Genomic DNA, 26,093 nt, shown 5'->3' with positions numbered 1-26,093 from the left:
TTTCTTGGAAACTTGGGGCAATCATCATAAAAAAATATAAATCTAAAAAATACATGTAAAATGGTAAAATTTTACAATCCTGATGAATGCGCCAATTTTGTATGGAATTTGCCAATACACTTTGGTGCCCTTTTCTTAGATGTGAGAAGCGGCTCTTTTTCGACTTTATTTCTTGAAAACTTGGGGCAAGACCAGTAACACCGTCTTAGATGTTATTTACGGGTTGGATACCAAAGTTTAAATGACCAAAAATAATAAGTAACAACAATATTCAAAAATTGCTTACAAGCTCCGAGTTACTTTTAGAAGCTCACAATTTTCAAACTACTTGAGATATTTTTTTCCTAATTTTTTTCATGACAGTTACATGTCTTGACATTGAGGTCTGGGACACGATGTATATAATTAATCTAACAATTCCACTTTACCTTGCTAATTCGTCCAATGCGGGCCTGTGTATCAACATTTCCATACAAGAAGCATTAGGGCAAGTGTTTCCGATTCGCATGCAGTTGGCGCAGACCGCGTGGCCGCTGCTGCATGCCCTCACAGGCGGCAACACGTGGCGCGTGCAGAGAAAACAACGAGGAGCCATCGACGTCGATATAGGTTTCAGCAACTGCTTCGCACGATGTTCTAGGAACATGTCTTCGCTCAGTGTGATTATCCTGTGATCCATTACTAGAAAGGAAAAAAAAACAGGTTATTTTATATTATATGTGATCATTGCAAATCAGTAATTATAATATTTTTATACACTTTTAACAGGTAATCAGAACTTAACTAAGTCCTATGGTCCTAAGTCCTTATAACTAAGTCCTTATAAGTCCTAACTTAAGTCCTATGGGTTGGTGTGATGATGTCTCAAACGTGTTGCGGATACTCTAATCAGTATTTATATGGTGAACGCACAACAAAATTTTTTGTACAAAGCTATTATTAAGCCAATTCGGACATACTCAAGCCTTCACTACCAAAGCCACTTAAGAAAAGAAGCTGTGACGAATTATTAAATTTAATGCTATAATTTCAGAAGGTACTATCACTGATTAGCTTTCCTTCACACTATGTTATGTAAAATAAACCAAAAAAAGAAAAAAAATTGGACCTACGGTATACTGATATGGGGCTTCCAAATCGTACGAGAACAAAATCAAGAATTCCAAAATAAATTACTAAAAGATATTTTGAATATCTCAAAGTACTTGTATCAATAAACAATAAAATACGAACACATTCGTACAATTACAAAAGCCGCCTCGAGGATCATCCCAACTCATTTGCTAGAGAACTATGGAACAACACTGCCAGAGCAAGATTGAACATTAACATTAACATTTGTCAATTTTTCAAAATCTTTAACAAGGACCATCCTAACTTCACGTATGTGTTATCAATGAGACTTCGAAATGTTGCACTTTGATAAAATTGTTATTTGACGTTTTGTAGATCACGTTTTATGTGATGGCAAAGCAAATATATAGCCTATTGGCAGTTTTTTACTACTAATTCATACAAAGATAGACCTGTAAAATAGAATTACCACAATATTTTTATTTTATACGAGAATTGACCCCATGAAATCGTTGTACCCTTCGAAAAAATTAAGTTCATTAAGTTTTTAAAAAGAAAAGGCAAAAGATTGTGTTAAAAACTATATTTTAGGACTATTTTATCACATGTGGTCACACAACAGAAATCACCTGAAAGGTTTATTTATTATTTTTAGGTAATAATATTGCATTCAATTCATTCTATGTTTTGGTCGCCTCGATAGTGAGTATTTTTTTGCAAAGAAGTCGTTGATATTAGGCCATGTTGGGCCTACATTTAATATATCTCATATTGATCATAACCTAGTAATAAGTCATTGTGTGCAAATAAATATCCTTTAAGTTTTTGATTTTCTTTAAATGTGATTGAAGCTCCTGTTTACGAGTGGAGTTTGCAAAGTTGTTGTTTTGAACATAAACTAATAATGGATTAGAAGACTGTGAGTGACTTTGAGATACTTTTTGATTATTGTTTTAATAAATAAGTTTGTGTATGTGTGCTGTTAATCATATAAAGTATTAGGATTCTATTGCAGTGGTTTTTAATTTAGTATTAAAGTGAAAATGTGTCTACAATGAATCGCCCATCAAATGTGTTTGGGAAAATGAATCTCAGAGTTTACAATGCAGTATCAGAGTTTATGAGTGGGGCCTTTACGTGTACAGGTTAGTAACATATAATATTTATATAAATTTTATAATTTATTTATATTATTTATTAAAGACATTGAATTATCTATGATAAATATGTATGTATAGTATAAATACTCAAGTCTCTGTCTGGAGGTCCACATATGTGTTCCAATTGTTAGTTCGGTTTATAACGATATTTCACAGGATGTTTGAGTGATCAAGGTTCAATTTTTTATTAATAAATTATAAAATGATCACCAAAAATAGATCAAATTAATCAAAATCCCGTTCAATATCCCATGTACAGTTTTTTCACTTATAGATAAAAATAATATTATTATAAAAAATTGATCTTACGTTATGTCACTGTTTCTTATTATTTGTTGACCCACTTAACAATATATTTTTTAAATCTTCAAGCAAAAACAGTGTCACATGCACAAAGATTGATTCTAATCACATTATAATGAACATTTGTTATTTATGCATCAATTTGCATCGTCTTTATATATAAATGAAAACAACGATTTTATGCATGATTTGTTATGTTGACGAATGTCCGATTAGATGTTAGATTGCGGTCAAAGAATAGTTAATGATAAATTATTTTGATTTTTGTCAAAATTCTAATTGATGATGTAATGAGATTTGTAAGGTCAGCAGGTGCTAAAAGTCGTGTTTTTGTCCTTAATTTTTGTGTTTGTCTGTCTGGGCATTTAATTAAAAATTTGCATCAGACTTCATTTAAAATTTAAATGTAGTTATATGCTTTACTTTCAATTGCACAAAATTGCTGATTATTAATACCTTGTTTTTATCACGTTTTTATCATTTGAATTATTACAAGCATACATATTGAAATTTGGAATTTCTATATTTTTTAATATTTGATCAACTATAAAACTTCATAGATCTTTCGATTCTAAATATTTCGTTCTTACAAATATCCAATTTGAATTATAAAAACCCTAACCAGCTTTGAATAAAATTTATTATAAAATGCAATATATCTTGTCATAATGAAAAATATTTTCTGTAAATTTTTCGAAAAATACTGTACACCTGTACAACCATGTGAGAAATTGAAAATTGTACATTGATTCATTGAACATTGCAAGCTAATAATTAAATAAACCCAGCGGTCAACCACTTTTCATTTTTTATATGTAGACAATATATATATATATATATATATATATATATATATATATATAAGATGAATCTAACAGTATTAGCGTGTATGTGTTGCTGCAATGCCCACGAAGAGAAATTTTCTTGATATCATATTGCTTAATATAGAGCTGACCGATATTTGAATTGAACTATTTATTATATCTTGAGGTTGCATAAGATAGGAACATTTTTTCCCACACTTTTTATTGATTATTAGTTTCATGTCCCGACTACACAAAACTTGTTTCAAATGATATTATTATTATCACGGGCAATAATTATTGTTATACACGACCATCGCTGAATTTTTTTAATTTGTTTGACATAGATAATTTTAGAGTAGTCATTGCTTGAAACTTACATTGTTTGAATGTAAGATACATTATCATGGTCGTTAACCTCAGCATTTCTACAAGGTTATGTAAATTAAAATGTGATATACAATTATACAAACATGTATCTATATTGACATATCATATACATATATCACTATGTATACCTATGCCTCATATATCCTTAGGATTTTATATTACGAGTTGAAATAATGACAACTAATAACTAATTACAAATAATAACCGCGATTAATTGTAATAATAAATATTTAGTTACCTACAGTTTGAACCGCAAGTTTAGAATGTTGAATACTAGAAAAAAAACAACTTTTATATATTATCACTTCGACACATTCTTTGAACTACTAGATTAGCATTATAATTTTTCAATTGTTTTATATCGAGTTTGTGAATGAACTTGTTATGAACAATGGAATGTTATTAGTAAACACTACACAAATTATTTACTAATGCATATTATGTTCGCTACTAGAGTCAAATTATTTTCACACATGAAATTCAAGACTTCATATATTTGCATCTCTGTTTATTTTGTATTATCGATATTAAAACGTCGCATAAAGGCTTTAATTTTTTTTGTTCTATCAATGTTCTCACACTCTAATTTAAAAACACATTTGTTGAAATTATAAAAAGAATGTTTAAACATTTTACTCATTCGAATCTTAATAATTATTAATTATATAAACTAGATATATTCGATAATTTTTTCAAAGTTATGCGAGTTGAAAAATAGTTTAATGCAATTTTTAATTCTTGGTCGATCAATTCAATAAATTAATTTGCATTAAAAAATGCAAAAGGGTCAAATTCGCTTCTGAGGTAGTTTAGAGATAAATCCCGTGATTTTGTCTTTCGACTATACATTATTCAATATAAGAAACATAACATGTTGAGGAGCTGTTTACCTAGAAGCACCAGACCCTACTTCTATATAGTTGTTCCTTGTATTATAGTAAAAATCTGAGCTGTATTGCGCGTGGTGCAATCGGCGATGAATGATTGTATAGACATCTACCAGTAGATCGGATGGGTTTTCTGGTTGCTGAAATAGATTTTGGTGAGAATACGGGCTCGATCTATTATGAATAGAATATCTAGTGATGCTTTACTTTTGCAGTACTCACCGCTGCCACCAAAACGTGGTGGCAGCGGTGGAGCCCTGTGTTCATATTGATGTTTTATATTTTTATATTTTATATTATATTTTATATTTTTATTTAACTTTTTTAATTATATTTTTATTTACATTTATATTTTGTTTTATTTTTAATAATTTTTAAACTTCACGTGTATCTATATTTTCACGAGTATTTTTAACATTTAGACGCACTTGAAAATTATAAGAAAAACTAACATTTGTATCACAAAAATCACAGATTTAGTAACATAACATTCAAAAATATCATAATTGTCGTGACAAAACGTTTTTAAGGCTTTAATCAAATTTATGTATTACAAAATTTATATGAGTATTACAAAAATATGAATAACAAAGAAAAAACGTTCAAAAATACCACAATTATCATGTAAAAAGTTCTTAAGCCTATAAATAAACTATATCATAAATTTGTTAGAAAAATTATTTCAGTATTACAAAACTAAAACAAGAGAGACATAACATTCAAATATATCAAAATTATCGTGATAAAAACCTAATATTATTTTTTTTTATAATTGAATTTTTTTAATATTTATAGAATATTGAAAGCTGTGCATTTATATTTCATTTATTTCATAATATTTCTCAATGTTTCTAAATATAAATAAATAGACTTAGTTTTTCATGATACGTAATCTTCTAATATAAATAAAGCACTGCAACTGCTCATGTACCACAACATTCACTTTAGTGCAATGTGTAACGAAATAAAAACAAAAAAACAATAAGAACAGTTTTGACATACGCAATTCTCACATAAAAAAAGTGCATAAAACAAAAATTAATTAACCATATTAGTAGTGTTAATTGATTTTCAGTCGCAATTGCAGGAAAACTGCATGTGGAACACGACACAGTTCAATATACCTTCGTATATACACATACACACATGCAGGTGTATATATATATATATATATATATATACATATATAGAATATCGTCGATTTAGGCACATATGATTTTAGATTCTAGAAATCAAAATAAGATACTTTGCTGAAGAAACATATCTCTAAAGTGATTGGTAGACTTCTAAGTAAAGGTCCCAGGAGGTGAACCATGGGTATGGGTGGATTGGCCTTCCTAAGTTAGTTGGGGTCTTGAACGCTATTGTGGCACTCTAAATGGGAGCAAACGGGATTTTTCAAAATTTGACCCGAAACGTTCGGGGCATCAGAAATCATTCTAGAGATATGGTTTGATTGGCAAAAATCATATTTTGATCCCTAGTATCAAATTTATATATGCCTAAGAGACTTTTTTTTGACCTGCACAAATCGATCCGCAAATACAAATTAACATATATACTGTAAATGCATTGCTTGCAGCTCAAAATATAGTTGATAGAAGTTTGGGAAATATGGACACTGTACTTTTTCGCACTATTTAATAAATGATACTAAAATTACAAACGTTTCGAGACTATGGTTTAACCCATCATCCTTAGCATATATTGTCACTCTTATGTTATACCATCATTACAAGAAAATACTTCAAGAATTTCTGAAGATGATGGGACAAACCATAGTCTCGAAACGTTTGCAACTTTTTTATGATTTAAGAAGCAGTGCAAACAAGTGTAGGAGTAGTGTCTTCATATTTCAATTTTCATTTTCTTCATTTTTATACACACACATAAACTCATACAAATGATGAAACTCATATAGACATACATAAAATATGTTATAATAAGTTGGTTATCCTACTTCTTTAGTTTTCTGATATAAATTTTTATGTGTCTCTAATCCAGGAACCAAACATATTTTGCTTCGACAATAATATTTCCTTGAACCTTTTACAATTAATATTTTAATGTCATTAGCTCTCTTACCATAATTATCCAAGATGACTTAACACCATACATTCAGTAACTACAAAATATATGGGTTAACGCAGAGGTCGGCAACGCGGCGCCCGCGGGCGCCATGGCGCCCCCGATCAACTTTAGATGCGCCCTCGGTTAATGTAAATGTATGATAACCTTAGCATAAATGAATTTCATATTTTCCAAATATGAGGCATATTGTTGTAAGTCTAAAAATATATATAGAAAATTTTACTACTACATCATATTTAGAAGTTATAGTCAAATTGGCAGAAGAGTTTTGTTCAAGATTTCGCAGCACTAGAACCCGTTCTAGCATTTTTATAAACCCATTCAAAGTTGCCGAAGATGATCTTCTGAAAAGTGTTTCAGGTATTTCGAAATTAGTAATATCGAAGACGTGGAGTTAGAAATAATAAACTTACAAAATGATATTATTTTAAAAGCACATGAAGTAATGATAAAATGTTTTGGAAGTCAATGAAAATACGTATCCTATTTTAAGGAAATGTGCGCTAAAAATTTACTCATATTGTGCAACAACATACAATGCGAGTCTTTGTTTTCAAATATGAAATATTTGAAATTAAAATACCGAGCAGAGTTAAATGACACACATTTAGATAACTGTTTGCGGACAGGGAACTTTTAATTATATTCCCAATTATAAAAAATAGCTGAAAATACGGACACACAAGTTTCACAAAATTATGTGATATAATTAGGTATTATTAAATCATGCTCTTCTTTTATCGATGTACTGAATTTCGTAATGTATATATTATATTATATTAAGTCTTAGCAACTAAGAGAATAAAGGTATGAAAAATCTTTTTTTTTTCATACCGATGCGCCCTCGGTAATTTTTAGATTTAGTTTTGCGCCCTTAACAGCAATCAGGTTGTCGACCCCTGGGTTAACGGAATACGAGAAGGTCAAGTGCAATATTCAAGATCATGGAATTGCTCACCTACGCACGGAATCATTTGTCTATATTTGGAAATTAATTAGAACGAAAATCTCTGACGTTATTAATTAAGAAAAATTAGTGCTTTTTAGAATTATGGACGTAGATGATACCAATGGAACGATTAAAATGATTACTGGAACTGCGTTTGTGAGATCATACGTATAATCGATTTAGGAAGAATGATTTTGCAATATTCTGCAGTCTCATGTTTGATAATATTTGGCTTTTTATAATAGTAATCAATCTCATTTACTATCATATCTTTTTTTCAGTCTCATTTACTTTCATATCACATGCAGTTGATATTCTTGTCCATTTGATTCATAGTCAGGAGTATTGAGTCTGCTGAAAGCATTTTTGTAAATCCCACTTTATTGTTTTGGTTGGATCTTATATTTGTTGCTTTTTTCAATCATTAGTTTCATTATAATTTGATATTCTCATAAGTTTATTTTTTTTCACATTATACATTTAACCCAATACTAACAGAATCATCCCACCAACAATAAGAAATCTTAGTGCTCACAGACCTAATTTGCTTCTAAGAATAGTTAAATAAAAATAGATATACATTTATATTCCGAATCGATTTATTGCTCTGCGTTTTCTCGAACGTAAATATTGTATTCATTTTATATTTTTATTCTCTAAACACTTTGAACGTTTTCTACTAATAGTCTAAATTGTTGAACAAACACTATCCAATATTCATTTATGCGAAGTTTTATGTGTCAATCTAATGATAGATAAGATATATTTTTATTTTTATTTATCATATATCTAATCAATTCAATAAAAATGTATATTGATTGATAATGAATCGATGTTAACCTATTTCTAATATTAAATGTAATATACATATTTCATGTGGCATATCATTAACATCTAATTTTTTAATATTTGCAATAATTTTTTTGAAAATAATTTAATTTCTATTAGGATTTTTTTCATTTGAATCAAGGAATATCAAGGAGTTTTTCTCTGCGTGTCTAAATGAAGACCTATGAAAAATTAAAACTGTTTTAACCTTCAAATAAAGTACAACCTTGAGCTCTGACCTTAGGACAATTGTTACACACCGATGGTACTATAATAATGAATTAATACTTATATTACATTATAGTCAAAGTTTTTCTGTGGCTCACTTTCTGTCGCAAAAACTTTGGCCTTGCAATTAAAAAAAAATTCGTCTGGTCTTGGACAGTTTGGTATCAAGCAGTATTGATATCAGTTTTTACTAGAAAACCTAGATCTGAATTTGATTTCTATTGAAAAACTTTATAATATTAACATGAGCACAAAAAAGTATAACCATTAAGTTTCCCTCCTGGTAATGCAAGGATATAAGGAATTGCTGTTCAAAAATAGTAAAATATGTTTTTAAAAAAAAATATTAATATGGTAGGTGTCAATTCCATATGTAGGTTTTGAGACAACTTTAGGATGTCAATATGCAAGTATCTACAGACTTACAGCTAGACTCTTGAATTTCGAGATTCTTACGTAATTTAGGCTTGAATACTGGACTATTTAGAATAGATACTTATTATCCATATATCCCCAAAATTACTGAAAATCTTTATTTGTATAAAGACATATTGTAATAATAAAAGAAATAAGGATAAACTTTAACACCACTTACTTGAATATTATATTTTATCTATGACTTATCAAATTTATGACTAAAAAACTATTCATATAAAAGCACAACCCATTTCTAGTCTTTTACTGAACTTATGGAATTTGAATTCGGATCTATTGAAACATATTTTTGTAGTACAAGTATTTGAACAATTGTGGAAGGTGTTTTCACAAAAATGAAAACCAATTTAAATCTTAGATCATAGAATTTACTAAACGATTTTTTTTACTTAAAATCTACATTTACTTTGGAAGCAAATCCTTGAATATTAATTTTCATCCATACAGTCTTATCAATTATTACTACTGTATATAAATACAGTTTTATGACATGATTCTGCCTCTGATAACACCTTTCACATATGAATGTATTTTTTTTGTAGGATGTATGATAGCTAATCGCACATAGCTTTAATATAATTGTGTATATACGTTTGTCGATAATATTGAAGTATTAAGCATTCAACTTTATTAGAATATTCTAGACTTTCATATTTCACGCATGTTTCATTTATCATATATTGATTTATTCATATTGTGCTAACTGGAAAGAAAGTTACTGCTCGAAATATACTCTCTTAGGAGTAAGAGTATTTAAATTTAATAATATAAATATGTACATTTTTTAAGAAAAATCTTCTAATTGTGTATGTATGATTAAAGAAGTTTGTTTCATTGTATTAAATTTTTTTAAATACTTTTGTAAATCCATAATAAATCTTGTATAGAATTATTTATCAAATCTCATATCGTCACACCATTTAATTGAATATTAAAAAAAAAGTAAATTATCCAGTGAGAAAATTCATAAACCCAAGTGTATATGCAAATGTAATACGATTCAGTTGCATTTTAGATCCACTTTACAACAATGAGCATTACGCAAGAATAATTTGCCTTCGACTATATGTATATAGTTCAGTTGTATTGAAATGCATCTGCAATCAATTTATTTACAGATATCAATTGAAATTGCTTTATTGAATCTCGTTAACTGCAATTCTAACTTGAGATATCAGCTATTTTGATCAACCATCCACTTGGTAACATCTTAAGAAAATACTATATTAATTTTAACGTAAATAGTAAATACATATATGATTTTTTAGAAATTAGGATAATCGGGAAAGGACATACTATCGTCTAGCTAGTCTTATCAAAAATCCAAATACTTACATATTTAGAAAAAAGCTAGTTTCTGTACGAGATTAAAAATTAAGTTAATATATTCAGAATATTCTAATAATTAGTGCACCACCAAGATTGGTAAACCACTTTTTTTTTTAAAAAAATCCATAAAATAGAATATGAATTATTTAAATACCACGTGTATTTGAAACCCATTAATTTATTGTTTAACATATTTTTCGTCAGCTTTTCAAATAATATTAGTAACTATTAGCCATTACAGTTATAATTTATAACGGCCGCATAATTCTACAAAGTTAATAATAGGTTTATTTAGAAGAATAATTTGCTATGTATTTATTGAAACATGCAAACATAATTTGGTTGTTGTTTTTCTGAAGTGCGTGATACGCAATTATTTTGCCTATAATTTAAAAACAATGCTGAATTTGATGATGGGCTTGAAACTACTATTTATTGTAGTTATTTTGTCATTAGGTTAGATCGATTTATTTTATAACATAATACAAATTTTTATTTAAATTCATGTTACAAATATTATTTAACTTGAAATATGCAATAAAATAGCTCAAAATCATATTCGGATATATATCTTTCAAGTAAAAATTGATTTCAAGCAGTATAAAACTTGTGGTTAAAAGAATAAAGCTCTTACGATGATTACTTCCTAAGATCATTTTTATAATATATAAATGATCAAATTATAATTAATCGGATATTTTAAAAGTTTATCGTTGGATTGGATGCAAATTGTTTCTGAATTCTCCGAATCAGACTGTAAATTGTCTGATTGATTAATTACTATTTTTAGATTTATATTATCTATACAAATATTCATTAATCATGAAATTATTAACGTTTGTCCTAAATAAACTAAATACCGTGTCTATATGCAAACCATTAGCTCCATACTTATCAGCAAATCGATTAGTAAAATCAATTATTTAATTTTCGAATTATGTTTATTGATTATTTGAAATATTTTATCGATGTTTCACATGGGAATAATTCTCTAACATTTTTAAATCGCAGTTTTTTATTTATAAAACAATAATATAATAAAATTATGTTTACAGGCAGTAGTAAAGAATTGTGTAGTTGGATGCTAATTGGATTCCACAAATTTATTGCTATTTTATACTTGCAACTTATTATGGCTATAGCATACTATTATCACTTGTTGATATTATTGATTTGATGTGGTATTTAACGAATGTAAATATTTTTTAATCATGTTTGATGTAATGGTTTTATTCATCAAGTATTTTATAACAAAAACATTTAAGGTATTAATAACAATAAACTGCGATCAAATCTAAAACTTGATTAAAATCTTTTTAATCGCAATATGGTATGAAATGAATATAATGCAAATTATTTATATCAGTTGTATTATCTCCTAAATTTTTCTAAAGGTCTTGCGCAAGATGACACATGTCATTCATTGTAAGATAAAACTAAAATTTTACAAAAAGATAAGTAGATAATACGTTGTCTATAAAAAGTCACTTATTGTCTTTATTGAATGATTGTTTTATCTTTTAATTAATTAGGTATATCTGTAGAGATGACACACAAGACACAAGATAATGAAAAAAAATTATCTAGCATTTTAAAATCTGTCTACTTTTATCTAAACATGCTGATAATTTATTTATTTAAATTGCTTGCAAAATATGAGAGTAAGATAACAAGTAAGATAAAAATATAAGAGTACTAAAAACTTTTTTATTTTCCCGTAGGGTAAGTTGTAGTAATCGCAAACACGATTTTGCGAACACGAATCAACCGATTCGAATAATTCAAAAAATATTTTACTTGTATTGACGAAATGAACAACTGGTGAAATTTTTGTAAAGGCAGGTTCACCGGTCCGGAAATTCAATAAAAAAAGTAAAAAATAATGCCATTTGGCGGTCAAAAAAGATCATTAGACATATGGGCATCAAATTATTAGATAATTCGTTTCTACGCAGCTAACGTATCGTGATTGCTTTGAAAAAAAATTCCAAAATATTTCAAAGTATAACAAAATCAAATTTTTCTAAAAGATCAATTTAAAAGTTTAAAAATCTCAAAATTCGATTATTTTCAGAGTTCTAAAAGAAAATTGAATCTTTTTTAAAAAATTTAATTTTTGGTACGGGAAATCCAGCAATTTTTCTTAAGGCACGATGCCATACACCACTAGTTTTCATTTCGGAATAATTCGGATTCGGAAATAACCATTTGTATTTCTTTCTGTACTTTTATAATATTGATCAATATATTATAAAAAAATAATAGTAAAAAATTTAGTAGCCTTCCATGAATTAAAGACAAAATTTATGCCTCTATACTAGTGTACCCTCTTAGAACAAAATGCCACTTACAACTAGTTATTCAAACAATTTGTCAAATTATAAATTTTATAACATAAAATGAGATTTAATGAGTTTCAGTTTTATATAAGTTCAATTTTTTACGGTCCAATCTTGTAACCCTAAAACTATAAATGTTCATATTATATATACACTAAATATTGTTTATAGTCTAAATATTATCATGAATAAATTTTTAACTCATCACGAGTAATATTTCTAAAACAACCTTTACATAACAAGAAAAGTTCATGTCTATATAAAACTCATACATCATATATTCAAATTCAAATTAAACGGTTATCGTACAAATCATTTAATATAAAACCGCAGCATAGTCTAATATTCGATAAATTTAGGGATAAGCCACAAATTTTCGGCACTTAAGTTGACGAACTGTCAAAACACGATTTGCACACCCGGTGTTAAATAATGACGTCACATCTACTATTAAAAAAATTGCATATCTTTGTTTTCATTCCTCAATCGACTGCAGCAGCGAGCACGTCTTTCCTGTGCTGCTACCGAAGTGTAAACATCTCTTGCACTTGGAGGAATTTAAGCCTCGTGATAATAATCTTTAAACATCGGCTTAATTTAGTAACAAATACCATTTGCTTTATATGGATTATTGTAATTAAATTATGCTTGTTCTTATACGCATAATAGTTTTTTGTAAATTTATTATTTTTGTAAATTTGGCACGTGCTTTGGCGCTGAGCATATAGACGATGTAATGCTGATCGATGACCCTTTTTCGATGGATGTTTGACGTTTTAATAGGACGATTAATCTTTGCACAATTTGGAAATTTATATTGCAATATGGATTGATGCCTCAGTGCTTAACAAGGTAGACAGTGCTTAACAAGGGTTTTTTCATATATTTGACAAAACTTTTAACTCATTTTTGTTTCTGTCTGTCAATTTCTTCTCTTCTTTGAACATCTTCCTTTCGTAATATTGTAACTATGACTGTTATCTATTTCTGTGTCAAATCTCTTCTATTTTCACGAGATTGAAACCTATATAATCAAAATTTGATCCGAATCTAAATAAAATCTTGGTAATTCTCTCATGCAAATGTGAATTTGATCCGAATCTAAATCAAATCTTATTGGTTCTCTCATGTTGTATCTTGATTAATAAAAAATAAATAAAAATATGAATTATATTTGTAGTTCTATTTTTTTTTATTTGATTTGACTGGTTTTGATCCAAAGTGCCTTCAGTTACAGCCCACTTGCAATTTTTTTTACAACCTTCCTACATTTTTACATACTTCCTTTTTTAGCATGTACGAGAGAAATACTCGTATTTCTATATTCTAGTCTATAAAAGTACGAGAAATACTCGTATTTCTATATTCTAGTCTATAAAAGTTCTACGTTGAATTTTTTTTCCATACTATTTTATATATACAAACTTTCTATTATATTCAATATTTTACAAATAGGTTTAATTAATTTCAACATATTTAGTATTTTCACTATATCTTTATTCGAATCAATTTACTTATTACATTATACACTTTTTAGTTCTTTTTTTATTTGAGTAATTTGGATTTATTTTTTTGTCGAATCAAAATCAAAGAACCCGAAACGTATGGAAAACTTACTAAAACGTTTAGAAACATATCTTTTTTTAATAAGACAATTAAAAATATGTAAAATATATACCAATATACAATATTTTTTTATAGATGCTCATTGACAGCATTTAATATCTTTGAACTTGAGAGAGAATATTTATATAATGAGTTTCAGTTCGATTATGAAATATTTACTAATTATTTTACAATTTCCAAAACTACTACTATATATGTACTACTAATACTAATAATATATGTAATACTAATACTACTAATATATGTTAACGACAACTGAGTACTACATATATTTGAAAAAATTGAGAATCAAACAGTATTATTATTTATTTACTAATTCCTGTTTTTTTATATTTTTCAGGTTGTTTCAAATACCTTTGGAATAGAGCGAATTCTACTAAACCAGAAGAACTTTCGTAAGGATTGAGACTTTAGGTACATATTAAATATTAATTCATTTTTACAATTACTTCCTTATTATTTATTCATCCATATATAACGACCTTATTTATATAAATGTATGTATGTTCCAACGATGACAATTTTTAGCCCATATTATAAAAAAAGTATTATTTAGAATGATTGAATTATCTGACCATTTGTTATTAGGTCCGGTTAAACGACCAAATTTGACTAGTCTTTTTACTGTCGTTATATCTGGATTCATCAGTATGAAATATAGTGATAATTAGTATTTTAGAAAATTACATTTTGTTAATTTATTTATTTTAATATATGACATTTTATTTGCAGATGTTTCTCCAACGCGCGCCGTTCTAAAAACTGTTATTCGCGTTCGTTAGTGTTTTAGTGCGTTTGTAAATCTTAGTTCCGATTTTTAGTGCATTTTTATTTCATAGTTATAATTAGGGTTAGTTATCAGTATTATTAGTGTTTTGTGTAGAGATAATGTGAAGTGAATAGTGCAGTGTCCATGATGGCAGTAGCTGGTTCCAGAGATCCTGATTAGCCCTCATCAGCAAATTATGAGGTACATTTTAGCTAACACATGCTTCAGTATATTATTGTTTAAAATATAAATTTTAACAATTTTTTTTTGATTTCAGATAATTTGTGATGAAAAGGTGCAGGGGGTGAGTGCTTCAAAATTCTAATCTTGCCTTTGATGGTATGGTCATACTCGATTTGGATTCACAAAATCTCTAAGATCTTCTCTAATCTCTAATAAAATCAATTAGTAATTCTCATACTTGCATTAGACTTCTAAAGTAGTTGATGTCATTTTTAAATGTCTTCTCAAATAGCAATCTTTTTGAATATCATTTTTATTTATTTGCTTATACCTTTTTATATATTTTGTGAACTTGAATACTTTTGGATCTGCGAAATAAACAGCCGTATGATTTTATATCGTCGTTTTTTAGTTAGGATGAACCAAATGCTGATCATACCATCCCATGTACTAATTTTTGAGACATGTATTTTTTCAGCAGTGTTAAATTAAAAATGAACTTTGTAAATAAAAATGTGTGTGTTCGAATCGCGTTAATTAAGTTAATATTAAAGTGTTATTTAATTATTTTGTAGTAATTTCGCGTAAATCAAAGTGATAGTGATATTGCAGTGCAAATTGCGAAGAAATGCTGCCCGCAGTAAATTTGGAGGTAGGAATAAAAAATGTACCTACATATTTTATTGTCTTGGTATTATGTTAACGGGTCTATCTTCGTATGAGATGGTAGTAACGAAGGGTCAAAAAGCTATATATTTGCTGTTCGATCAAGCGTTTCACACACGAAAACTAACCTCCAGAAGACACAATTGACAAATATCAATTTCTGATGTTAGGAGCGTGCTGATATTAATCACGTGATCGATTTTTTAAGGAATTTGGGATTCCCGCTCCCACTTGTTTTGTTGCAAAATTCAAAATTACCCTCCCCCCTCTCCCATCAAACATCACGTGTATTTTTAGTTACGAGAAAAAATGGTTAAATTTTTGATTTTTTTTTTTGAAAATGTTCTGATGACTACTCCACCCCCCACGTGATAATTCGTGACTTTTTGTCAACCACACCTGATTATATTGGAAGCCCTCTTAGGTTTTATATGTAATACTGCTATTTGGTAGGAAATTCATAACTTTTTGGCAGTTTGTCATTACCAATTCATACGAAGATTGACCCTTAATATGGTGTTACCATAACATTTCTATTTTATCGGAGAATTTGCTCCTAAATTTTTGGATTATGTCAAATTTGGAGAAAAGACTGACAACGCTCAAATGTAAAGGTCATTCATTTAAAATATTTATTTATAAAAAAATAAATTAATTTTTTTAAATTGTAAAAATGTTATTCTCATGCAGAAAATTATTTTGGCAATGAAAAAGTAATTACAAACTATGTATGCACAATTCATCAAATATACAAAAAAATATGTCTGAAAGTGTGATAGCATATTGAATATATGTCTGAAATTTTTAATATCCAAAAAATATAAATTCAACCGGTTAAACTAATTGAAATAATTTTCTATATCATCTTCGCTGTTTTTAAACATTTTACTAAATGTATTTTTCTTTATTTTCAGAATTCTTACATTCGAGGAATTAGTAGTCTTGGCTGTTTTATAAAAGTAAGTCTTTTTATATTTTTACTCGATTAATAATATAAATATAATTTGTGAAGAAATTGAATATTTATTTGAATTAATATTAAAAATTTATGTGCTAAAGTATTATTGTAGTTTATTAAAATATAAGCAGTATATTAAATATTTCATTCACACATTATTTTCTTCATAAATTATAATTAAATAAAATCAAAAGATGGGAAAAATATGGAAATATTCGGCTTTCTCTATTTTTCCAGCATTAAATTAATTATTATCACACTAGATCGACTCAATCTTGTGAAAGTAAAATATTTATTGTTTATTTACATCCGTTATTAATACCAGATGTTGTGTATAGATATTATAGAACTTGTTTCATATGGAAATTAGAATTATGAAAAAAACAGTATTATGTATTCATAATTCAATTAATTATGCATCAAACAATATTTTTTTCTTATAGTAATTTGCATTTAAAAAGCATTGATAAAATAATAATTTAACGAATGCATAATGCATAATCAAAAGTTAATTATCAATAATCTATGCACTACTGAAGTTTAATTATTTTCTAATATTTTGTTATATTTTAATATGTTGGAATTTATAAATACAGATTATTATGGTTTTATCAACTTCCACTAATTATGAACAGTAAATTTGATAACCAAATAACCAAATATTAAATGAAAATTTACTTGGTGTTTTGAGATAGTGCTAGAGGTATTCTAAAAGATTTATTATACCGGAAGAAATACCAAGTCAGATTATTTATTTATCTCTTAATTACCCATGATAACCTTTTGACTAAAATTATGTTCACTATATTCCATTAAGTGAGAAATCTAATTGCTATAGTGCGATAACACACATAAATCTTTATCTAAATTTTTATAATTTGTAAAATATCTTAGAAACACATGGAAAATATATACAAATTTGCATAGATTACTTACACTATTAGAACTTGCATAGATTTGCAAAATTATTCATTTATTAAAACTATATCCACGTGCACGATTGAAACATTTGTTTAGAAAATATCTGGCTTTCCATTGTCAATTTATTGTTAAAAACAGAAAATAAAGTCGATTTTTCTTAATTCTTAGGCTTAAAATAAGTCATTAGATTTTATAATTTTTTTTTGGTTATAAATTTGATCTAATAATTTTATTTCTGTGCTATTAAGATTTCAAGACTTAATAAGCTTGTTTTTGTACTTCTACGACAATACACCTTATTTCTAACAAACAGTTTTTCTGTTATTTACTGCTGCACCTAGGCTGATCACATATATTACTTAATATAAATACAATTTCTTTATTCTTAGACAATTTTTGCTATTTGGTTTGTAAGGAAATGGAATATCAAAATTTATTGTACATATGTTATCATCAAAAATTTTATCGTTTCTTAGATATTCAAATTTGCTAATATCTTCAGATAACATAATCTCTTAAATGAGTAACACTTTTCAAAGATAAGTTAAAATATTTAACATTTCCACGATTAGATAAAGATCTATAGATTTTTATTTTTCTATAATATTGAGTCTTAAATATTTATTTTTTTGCAATTGTGTACTAGTTTCATTGTTCATATTGAGGTAAATTTGCAAAAAAATGATATGAGTATCGCAAGTTTAGAGAAAAATTGAATTTTATTCAGAAGATATAAAAAAGTTTTGTTCAACAAAAATTGAAAATAAATAATATTTGAATGTTTCATCGGAGTCATAAATAGAGATAATAAAATTCTGATAAAATAGAAAATTACCTATTACCATCAAGTTATACCTATTAGTATATTGACGGTCGTATTGTGAATGTATTAATAGATTTATATATTAAAATAACATTCTGTTTAAATTTTATAATAGCGTATTGACCTTGCTTCAATAGTATCAAGCCTTCTGCAAATTTTTATTTTATATAATAAATTAATCTAATGAGGGGCTCCACTACATGTTAATTATTCACATACATTATTTATATTGCCAGGTCGCACTTTAAATTTTTTTTATCAATTATTCTACTCGAATTTTATTTATTTATTTATATTAATTTTACCCAGCATTAAGTGCTGTTTTCTCGAGGGCTCTTTTCTTGGAAACATGCTTCTTTGATCTATATTCTCAAATTAAAAGTAATGTCAAATTTTCTGGACTTATTTTAATAGGTTGTTGTATGATATGTGGTATATGCTGAGATGTATGTTGTTAAGTTTTCACAGAATATTTTCTGAAAAACAAGAAATAATGATATTCTTATGAGCTTATTCTATATATTGGGATGCTGAATGGGATATTTCACTCGATGATGCATCTAGCATCAACTCAATATCAATCACTAGAGATACGTGCGATATTTTTCATTTTGATAACTAGATGCAACAAAATCGCATTTTTGCAGATTTTAATTATATATTATATATATATATATATATATATATATATTCGTATATCAATTTATCGGCTTATTCGATTGTAAGGTATTACTTGAAAATGACGTCACGAAGTACTTATCTATAAATACTTACACATGCTATCATGAAATTGAATTTGGTATCATTTAAATTTTAAGATTATTGATTTCTGTAAATTAACTGACAAACAGATGTTATAAAACTGAACTCTGAAATAAATACGCTCTCTGTAAAATAATAAAAATTTATTGATAACATTTGTTTTATAGTGTTATCGGTAGAAGAGTTTTTATATCAATTTATATATGCGATATTGCATATTATTTAATCCATATCTGTTGGCAAAATGCAAGTACTTTGAAGTACCAAAGTATTCCATAATAATTTTAAAGTATTTTCTCTCAATAATATAAGCCTAGGCATTTTTATCTTTTATTGGTCTCTACTTTCAGCATTTAGCCACGTATATTATTTTATTTCTATTTTATTCAATATTTAAATATTTTTTCATATTTTTCTAACCTATTTTACATTCTTCTTAAAACCTATTTTATTCCATATTTTCTATCATATTGATTTTTTTCATATCAACTTCATTTTATTTTTATAGGTACATAATGTTCTAAAACGCGAATGCAAAAAAAAAAAAACTTTATTAAACCGAAATGTCATAAAATTTGCACGAAATTCAAGAAAATATAGTAAAACTTAAAATTTAATTTTGGAAAACATATGATATAATATAAATGTATTCAAATCACGAAAAATTAGACCAATCTTGAGGAAAATTTAAATTTTTAAAATACACTATAAGTTAATTGAAATCATGCATCAAAATCCCATAAAAATTAGATGAAAATATATTTTTTTTGTAACAAGAAATATTGCATCTCAATCGCGTAATCAGATTTTATTGGCCTTTAATTTATAAAGATGTAGGTAATTACTAATTTATAATTGTGATTCTTCCTACTAAATATTTTACAATAACATTATTTGACACATGACAACATAGATTTTGTGTAGGAAATAATGATCGTTCTCAACATTAATTACTATCAAGATATATTGACCATGAAATAAAATAAAACTAGTTTCCAAGAGATTTTTTTTATTCTGCAACTGCAGTTAAATGCAATTATTAATTTTTTATTAAACAATTTTAATTGAACTCTAAAATAGTTTGAAACAGTTTATCGTGTATTTAATTGAGAATGATATATAACAATTTAATTATTCAATATTATATTTTTGTAATATTTTTGAATATCAAATAATATTTATTGTTATGGAGGCACACAATGTGCCCAAAAGACGTAAAATATATAAAGTTACAGCATATCAATTAAATAAATAATGTTTATATTACTGACTCATATTAATAAGTGTTAGCTAGCAATAAGTGAAATCTAATTTTATTTATAAAATAGCTCACATTTCAAATTATTTGATAGCAATCTATTGAGTTTGATTGATTGAAATAATATGTATTATCGCGTCTTGACTTGATTAAATTATTGATTATGATACTGATTATTTCAATGGACTAAATTCATTAATAATAATTATTCATAGCATTGAGTGACTTATTTTATCATATGCGATCTGTATTATTTCCTAACAATTAATGTGGTTTTTAATCATTTTAATAGTTTTGTAAAATTCGGCGCCTTAATTTAACATATCAACTCCTAAATAAATATGTTTAAATCTCAAGATATTAATTTTATAATTTTTAAATTTTTGTCATTTTCATAACATTTTTCGTCGTCGTTTAAGTTTTATATTTATGATACTCTCTTTGTATCAAGTCTAATCCTAATAAATAAATACATCATATTATAGAATATTATCGATGAAAGTTTTTCTTTAAATTGGTTCATCAAATTAAATTAGCTAACCTCGCTCTTGAACAAAAAATATTTTATGACTCTATTCATATATTTCATTTCGATTTCTCAAATGTTCAGCTTTAAGGTGACAGTAATAATTGTTACATATATATGTATATGTATATATATATATATATATATACATGTATATATAATATATATATATATATATATGCCGGCTTTTTATTTATCTTCATACGTATTTGATATAGATACCATACAAATCCTCAAATTACAAAAAAATTATATAAACAATTCTTTATTTATACGTTTCAACTTTCGATCTGTGTCTTCATTCAGTGAATTATACCAGGAAGTACGAAACATAAGTAAAAATTTCTTCTTTATTTGAAATTTTGATTGACAATAAACCACCAAAAAATAACAATTATAAAAAAATACATCTAAATGTTTGCCTACATAATGAACCTCCATCTATTAATTTACTAATCATTTCTTTAGTTAGATATCATTTTTTTTAGATTTTTTTATATTTATATATGAAATCTAATTACGAGAGGTGATAGTGCATTTAAATTTTGATCTAAACTTTTATATTTGTACAAAATATTTAGAATTTTTTTGCATATTACAAATCGGAAAAAAATATACACAAATTTGTATACTATTATAACTTGCATAGATTACTTGCATTATTATAAATTATTCAATAATTAATATTATAGCCACGTGGATTATTTAATATTTTTTGTTAATAGCCTTATTTATAATTCTAAAAAAGAAATGGTATTAACAATTGTTTTATCTTGTCGAAACCAAATATAATTGATATGAGTCATCATTCATTCTTTTAGATTTTTTTTTTCAATTTATATATAAAGTATTTATTCATATACATCGTTCGTTATTGTAATATAATTTCTTGAGGTTTTTATGACCCAAATTGTCAAAATAAAAAAACAAGTACTTGAATTAATTATTTTGCACGTTTCGAGACTGAATGTGTGCCATCATTTAGTAAACTATATCAGAGACAACACAAGAAAAATAAAACATTGATTTGTAATGAAAAAAAAATACAAAACTAAAAAAATTAAATTAATAAAAAATAATATAGTTATTTTATACTTGATCACTATAATATGGATACAAACGTCCATGTTATCCGATGCAAGATCACCATTAAGTCATAGATCTTACATAGGATAACAAGGACGTTCTAGTCCAAATTTTAGTGTTTAAGTATAAAATAGTTTACACTGATGATGAGACATACCAAGTCTCGAAACGTTTGTAAAATTTAAGATTTCGCCGTTGGGGGGCTTCTATTAATCACGTGAGGGACGGGGAGGGGGAGTTTGGAAAAATTACGAAATATCTCTTGGGGGAGGGAGGGGTATAGTAAGATATCACACATATTTATTTTTTACCTGAATTTGAAAAAAAATTCAAGGATTTTTGAAACAAAAATTTTACAATTTTTTCTCGTAACTAAAAATACAGCACGAGAATATCACCACGTATCACCAAGGGAGAAGTCGAGTCCAAAAATCCTTAAAAAACGATCACGTGATCAATGGACGCCCTCTTGATCAAATAAAACTATGTTTATCCTTACTTACCTCAACCGGTGTCTGTTAGCGGTTTCTCTATAAAATTTTTGGCAGCAGCAAAACACCTCTCTCTATATTTCTGCCAAGACAGGTGCGATTACACTAGTTTCCTGTACAATGTTTTAATATTTTTTCCGTATAATTTAAAATTATGAAACAGCCGGCACAATTGTCACAACGATTCTCATATGTCACACCGTCGCGTCCGACTTGCGAATCAGTACTGACACAATGATGTAAGTACCGCGAGAGTATTTAGTACTGACGAGTGAGTCCACATGATATCAGACAACGGCTTGCCGCGGACATTCATTATATTCATAAATATTAGAATAGTCGAAGAGCTTGTGGTGAAACTATTCGTTTCTAGCCGCAATGACCTTGCCAATAAGTTGTAAAAATTAGATTGATAATTTAAATTTTCTTACGAATCTGCTTCCAAATTTTATCTAGTTTCCTGAATGGGTTAAAACTTGATGCTGAAAGAGACATCTGCATTTTGTAAAATAAATAATTTTTATTGTGGTTAACAAATTTTACCAATATTTTATCAATTTCCTTGAGCCGAACACAGACGTTCTGCATACATGTGCAACTGACTGAATGCGCATCCAGGTGTATTTTCACAGTGCCCACAGACGACTCAAGTGTTTGAGCATGATTTAGATTTAGATTTATTAGATATACAATTCACAGTTTTACAATTAAATAACAAAACAACCAAATATAAAATACAAATAAAGGATTGCTAAACTAATTTAATTTTGTGTCTTGATTTTATGAAACTTGATTACGTCTTCGTTTAGAGCATTTTCAAAAGTTGAGGTCCTGTATATCCATTAATTCGCAGAAATTATTAAAAAGTTTAGAAGCTTTTCTGAAAAAAAAAGAGCAGTATCAGAGACGAAGAAAAATATTTCACAGCTAAGTAATACTCAGTTATAGCCAAAAATTGCTGTATTTGTAAGATATCACATATAATTAGTAACAATAGATATTTATAATATGAAGGGGATGGTACCACTGTATTTCTTGAATTCAAAATTAATATATTCAGAAATGTCATAAAAACTGTTGGATTTTAGTAAATTAATCAAAACGTTGTGGAATTTGATTGCTTGGTTGACGTATTTGTAAAGGTAATAAATTGAACAGTTGAATACCAAACCATCAATTGAATTAAAAGTAGTATTAAGCTTAAAAGTCGAAAGATAAATTAAAATAGATAGATGTTCACTAACATTAAGTTCATTCTGCGCCTAACTGATGCCTAATTTTTTGAAGAAAACTTCTTTAGGCGCGACTAGGTAGTAAGTCTGTACAAATGCAACGGAAATCCGTTACGCCAGAACTTTTCATTCGCTCTCGATGAGATCGGGACATTTCTATACGGGCGATTGTGATTAGTCGTCGTGTATGTGAATAGAATTCTGTCGTTGTATGTGTACCGATATAACAAGGAAATCGGCATAGATAAATAAACATTTTAAAGTTACATCGTAGTACAAATCTTGATTAATGAAAAATGCCTGAATCAGAAGAATATTTTACCCTGTTCCTTGACAATAATAAAACAAATTCAACATTTGGGCCGTGTAATAAACGTAAGTTAATTGATTAGAAATTATTTCTATATTATTCGTAGTTTCTATAAATCTTTGAAGTTATTAAAATGGAAAATATTGTGTAGACAAAACAGATATTACAGCTGTTCAAAGAATGAGATTATATCGCCAGCGAAAAAGTAAAAAAAAATACAAGCAATCAATGAATGTATGTTAATTTTAATTACATGAAGTTCTTCAGACACAATTACACGATAAGTGAAGTCGCGAAAACGATATTTGTTTAGGCGTTGTTTAATATAATCCACTATGTGAACGAATATTATAGAATTTATTAATCAGCAATTACTTCATTTCTCTGATGTAGGTTCATTTCTAAATGCTAATTACAATGACAAACCGATCATGTCATATTTGAAGTATGACTTTAATTACATTATCGTTTTTAAATATTATACATATTTTTGATGCTATTATAAATATATAATTTATAATTTATCATTATATAAATGTGTATAATGGTCAACACTAATAACTGTGTGCATCACGAGTGTTACCATAATACTGATAAACATTATTCAAAATGTTATATGATGTATTTATTTTACTTAAGTGCCATTTTGTACAGTAGCAAATGAGTTTTTACTTCAATCGCGTGTGAATACAATTTTTCTGAAAAGCAACTACTGATAGTAAAAATGCTAATAAATATCACCTTACACCAAGTTTTCACTTGTCATTTATCTTATCAGCTTTATGTTTATTATGAGGTAATGCGCGCGCTTTGGAACTGGCACGGTCCCCCGCTTTTCTGATTTCCAATACTCAACTTGTTGACAGTGACATAATTTTCCTACCAAAGTTATTTTCACACTGAACACATGGCAATGTTTGGTGTGGTTGGCATTCGATGTACAAAATTTTTATAAACAAAATTTGTTTTGATTTTGTACTAGCGAAGAATGAATTTGTTAGAGCAATATGTTTTCTATTCTTTTTTATTCGCATTAACTATTATATATGTTGTAATATTTTTGTAATGTTTCTATTTTGAGAACATTGTTTCTTCATGGTAATAATAAACAATTTTTAAATAGAACATTTAGTTTACTTAGCGTTATTTATTCAATTTTTATGCACATTACAAGACTAGAGACTTAACAATATACAATCCTGACTCATGTTGATTTTGCATGAAGAATGAAAGTTTTCATTCAAATAATCTAGTGGGGAGTGATGTGGGTGACAGATTATTTAAGAGGCTAGTCATAAATTATCGCACAGGTTATTGTAAAATTGACGAACTCAATGATTATCGTCGTCAAGTATTTGAAAAACGTGGGTATCAAAAAGTTCAAGATAATAATCAAAAAAGTATTAAATGGGAGGAAACCAATCGAATAAAACACAAAATCAATATTATTTATAGTTTCTCAATTTTCTCTTAAGGCGATTTTCTCTAAAAGTAGAAATCTCTACAACGTGTAGGTTTTTCTGAATATAATTTTAGTTTGTGAAATTAATTAAAAACTCTCAAGAAACCTATTTTGACATGAAGCCAACAATATTGCGCTAAATAAACTAACATTGTGCTCAGCACGTGTAAGTAACGATGGTGATCTGCGAAAATATATTCCAAT

The 26,093-nt window shown here is 27.3% G+C and overlaps 1 protein-coding gene across 2 annotated transcripts in view; it reads right to left on the bottom strand.

Annotated features, from left to right (window-relative positions):
* Window positions 1–26,093, bottom strand: part of LOC113370488 (E3 ubiquitin-protein ligase Siah2-like) — a 59,599-nt gene that overhangs the window by 20,351 nt on the left and 13,155 nt on the right. Inside the window, exons 1-2 of one of the 2 annotated variants that reach the window (XM_026611157.1) lie at window positions 22,898–22,917; window positions 429–681 (exon numbers count right to left, since the gene is read on the bottom strand). In XM_026611157.1, the coding sequence (XP_026466942.1) occupies window positions 429–679 (251 nt within the window). In that variant the 5' untranslated portion in view covers window positions 680–681; window positions 22,898–22,917. Of the gene's footprint in view, window positions 1–428; window positions 682–22,897; window positions 22,918–26,093 lie in introns of those variants that run through there. The other variant, XM_026611158.1, reaches the window with a different exon arrangement.

This window comes from Ctenocephalides felis, unplaced genomic scaffold (genome assembly GCF_003426905.1).
Source record: "Ctenocephalides felis isolate EL2017-DRISC unplaced genomic scaffold, ASM342690v1 CF-g0.4_SCAFFOLD_01492, whole genome shotgun sequence".
In the NCBI taxonomy this organism is placed as follows: domain Eukaryota; kingdom Metazoa; phylum Arthropoda; class Insecta; order Siphonaptera; family Pulicidae; genus Ctenocephalides; species Ctenocephalides felis.
The sequence above is the reverse complement of the archived record's forward strand: the minus strand, read 5'-3'. Positions and strand labels throughout refer to the sequence as shown.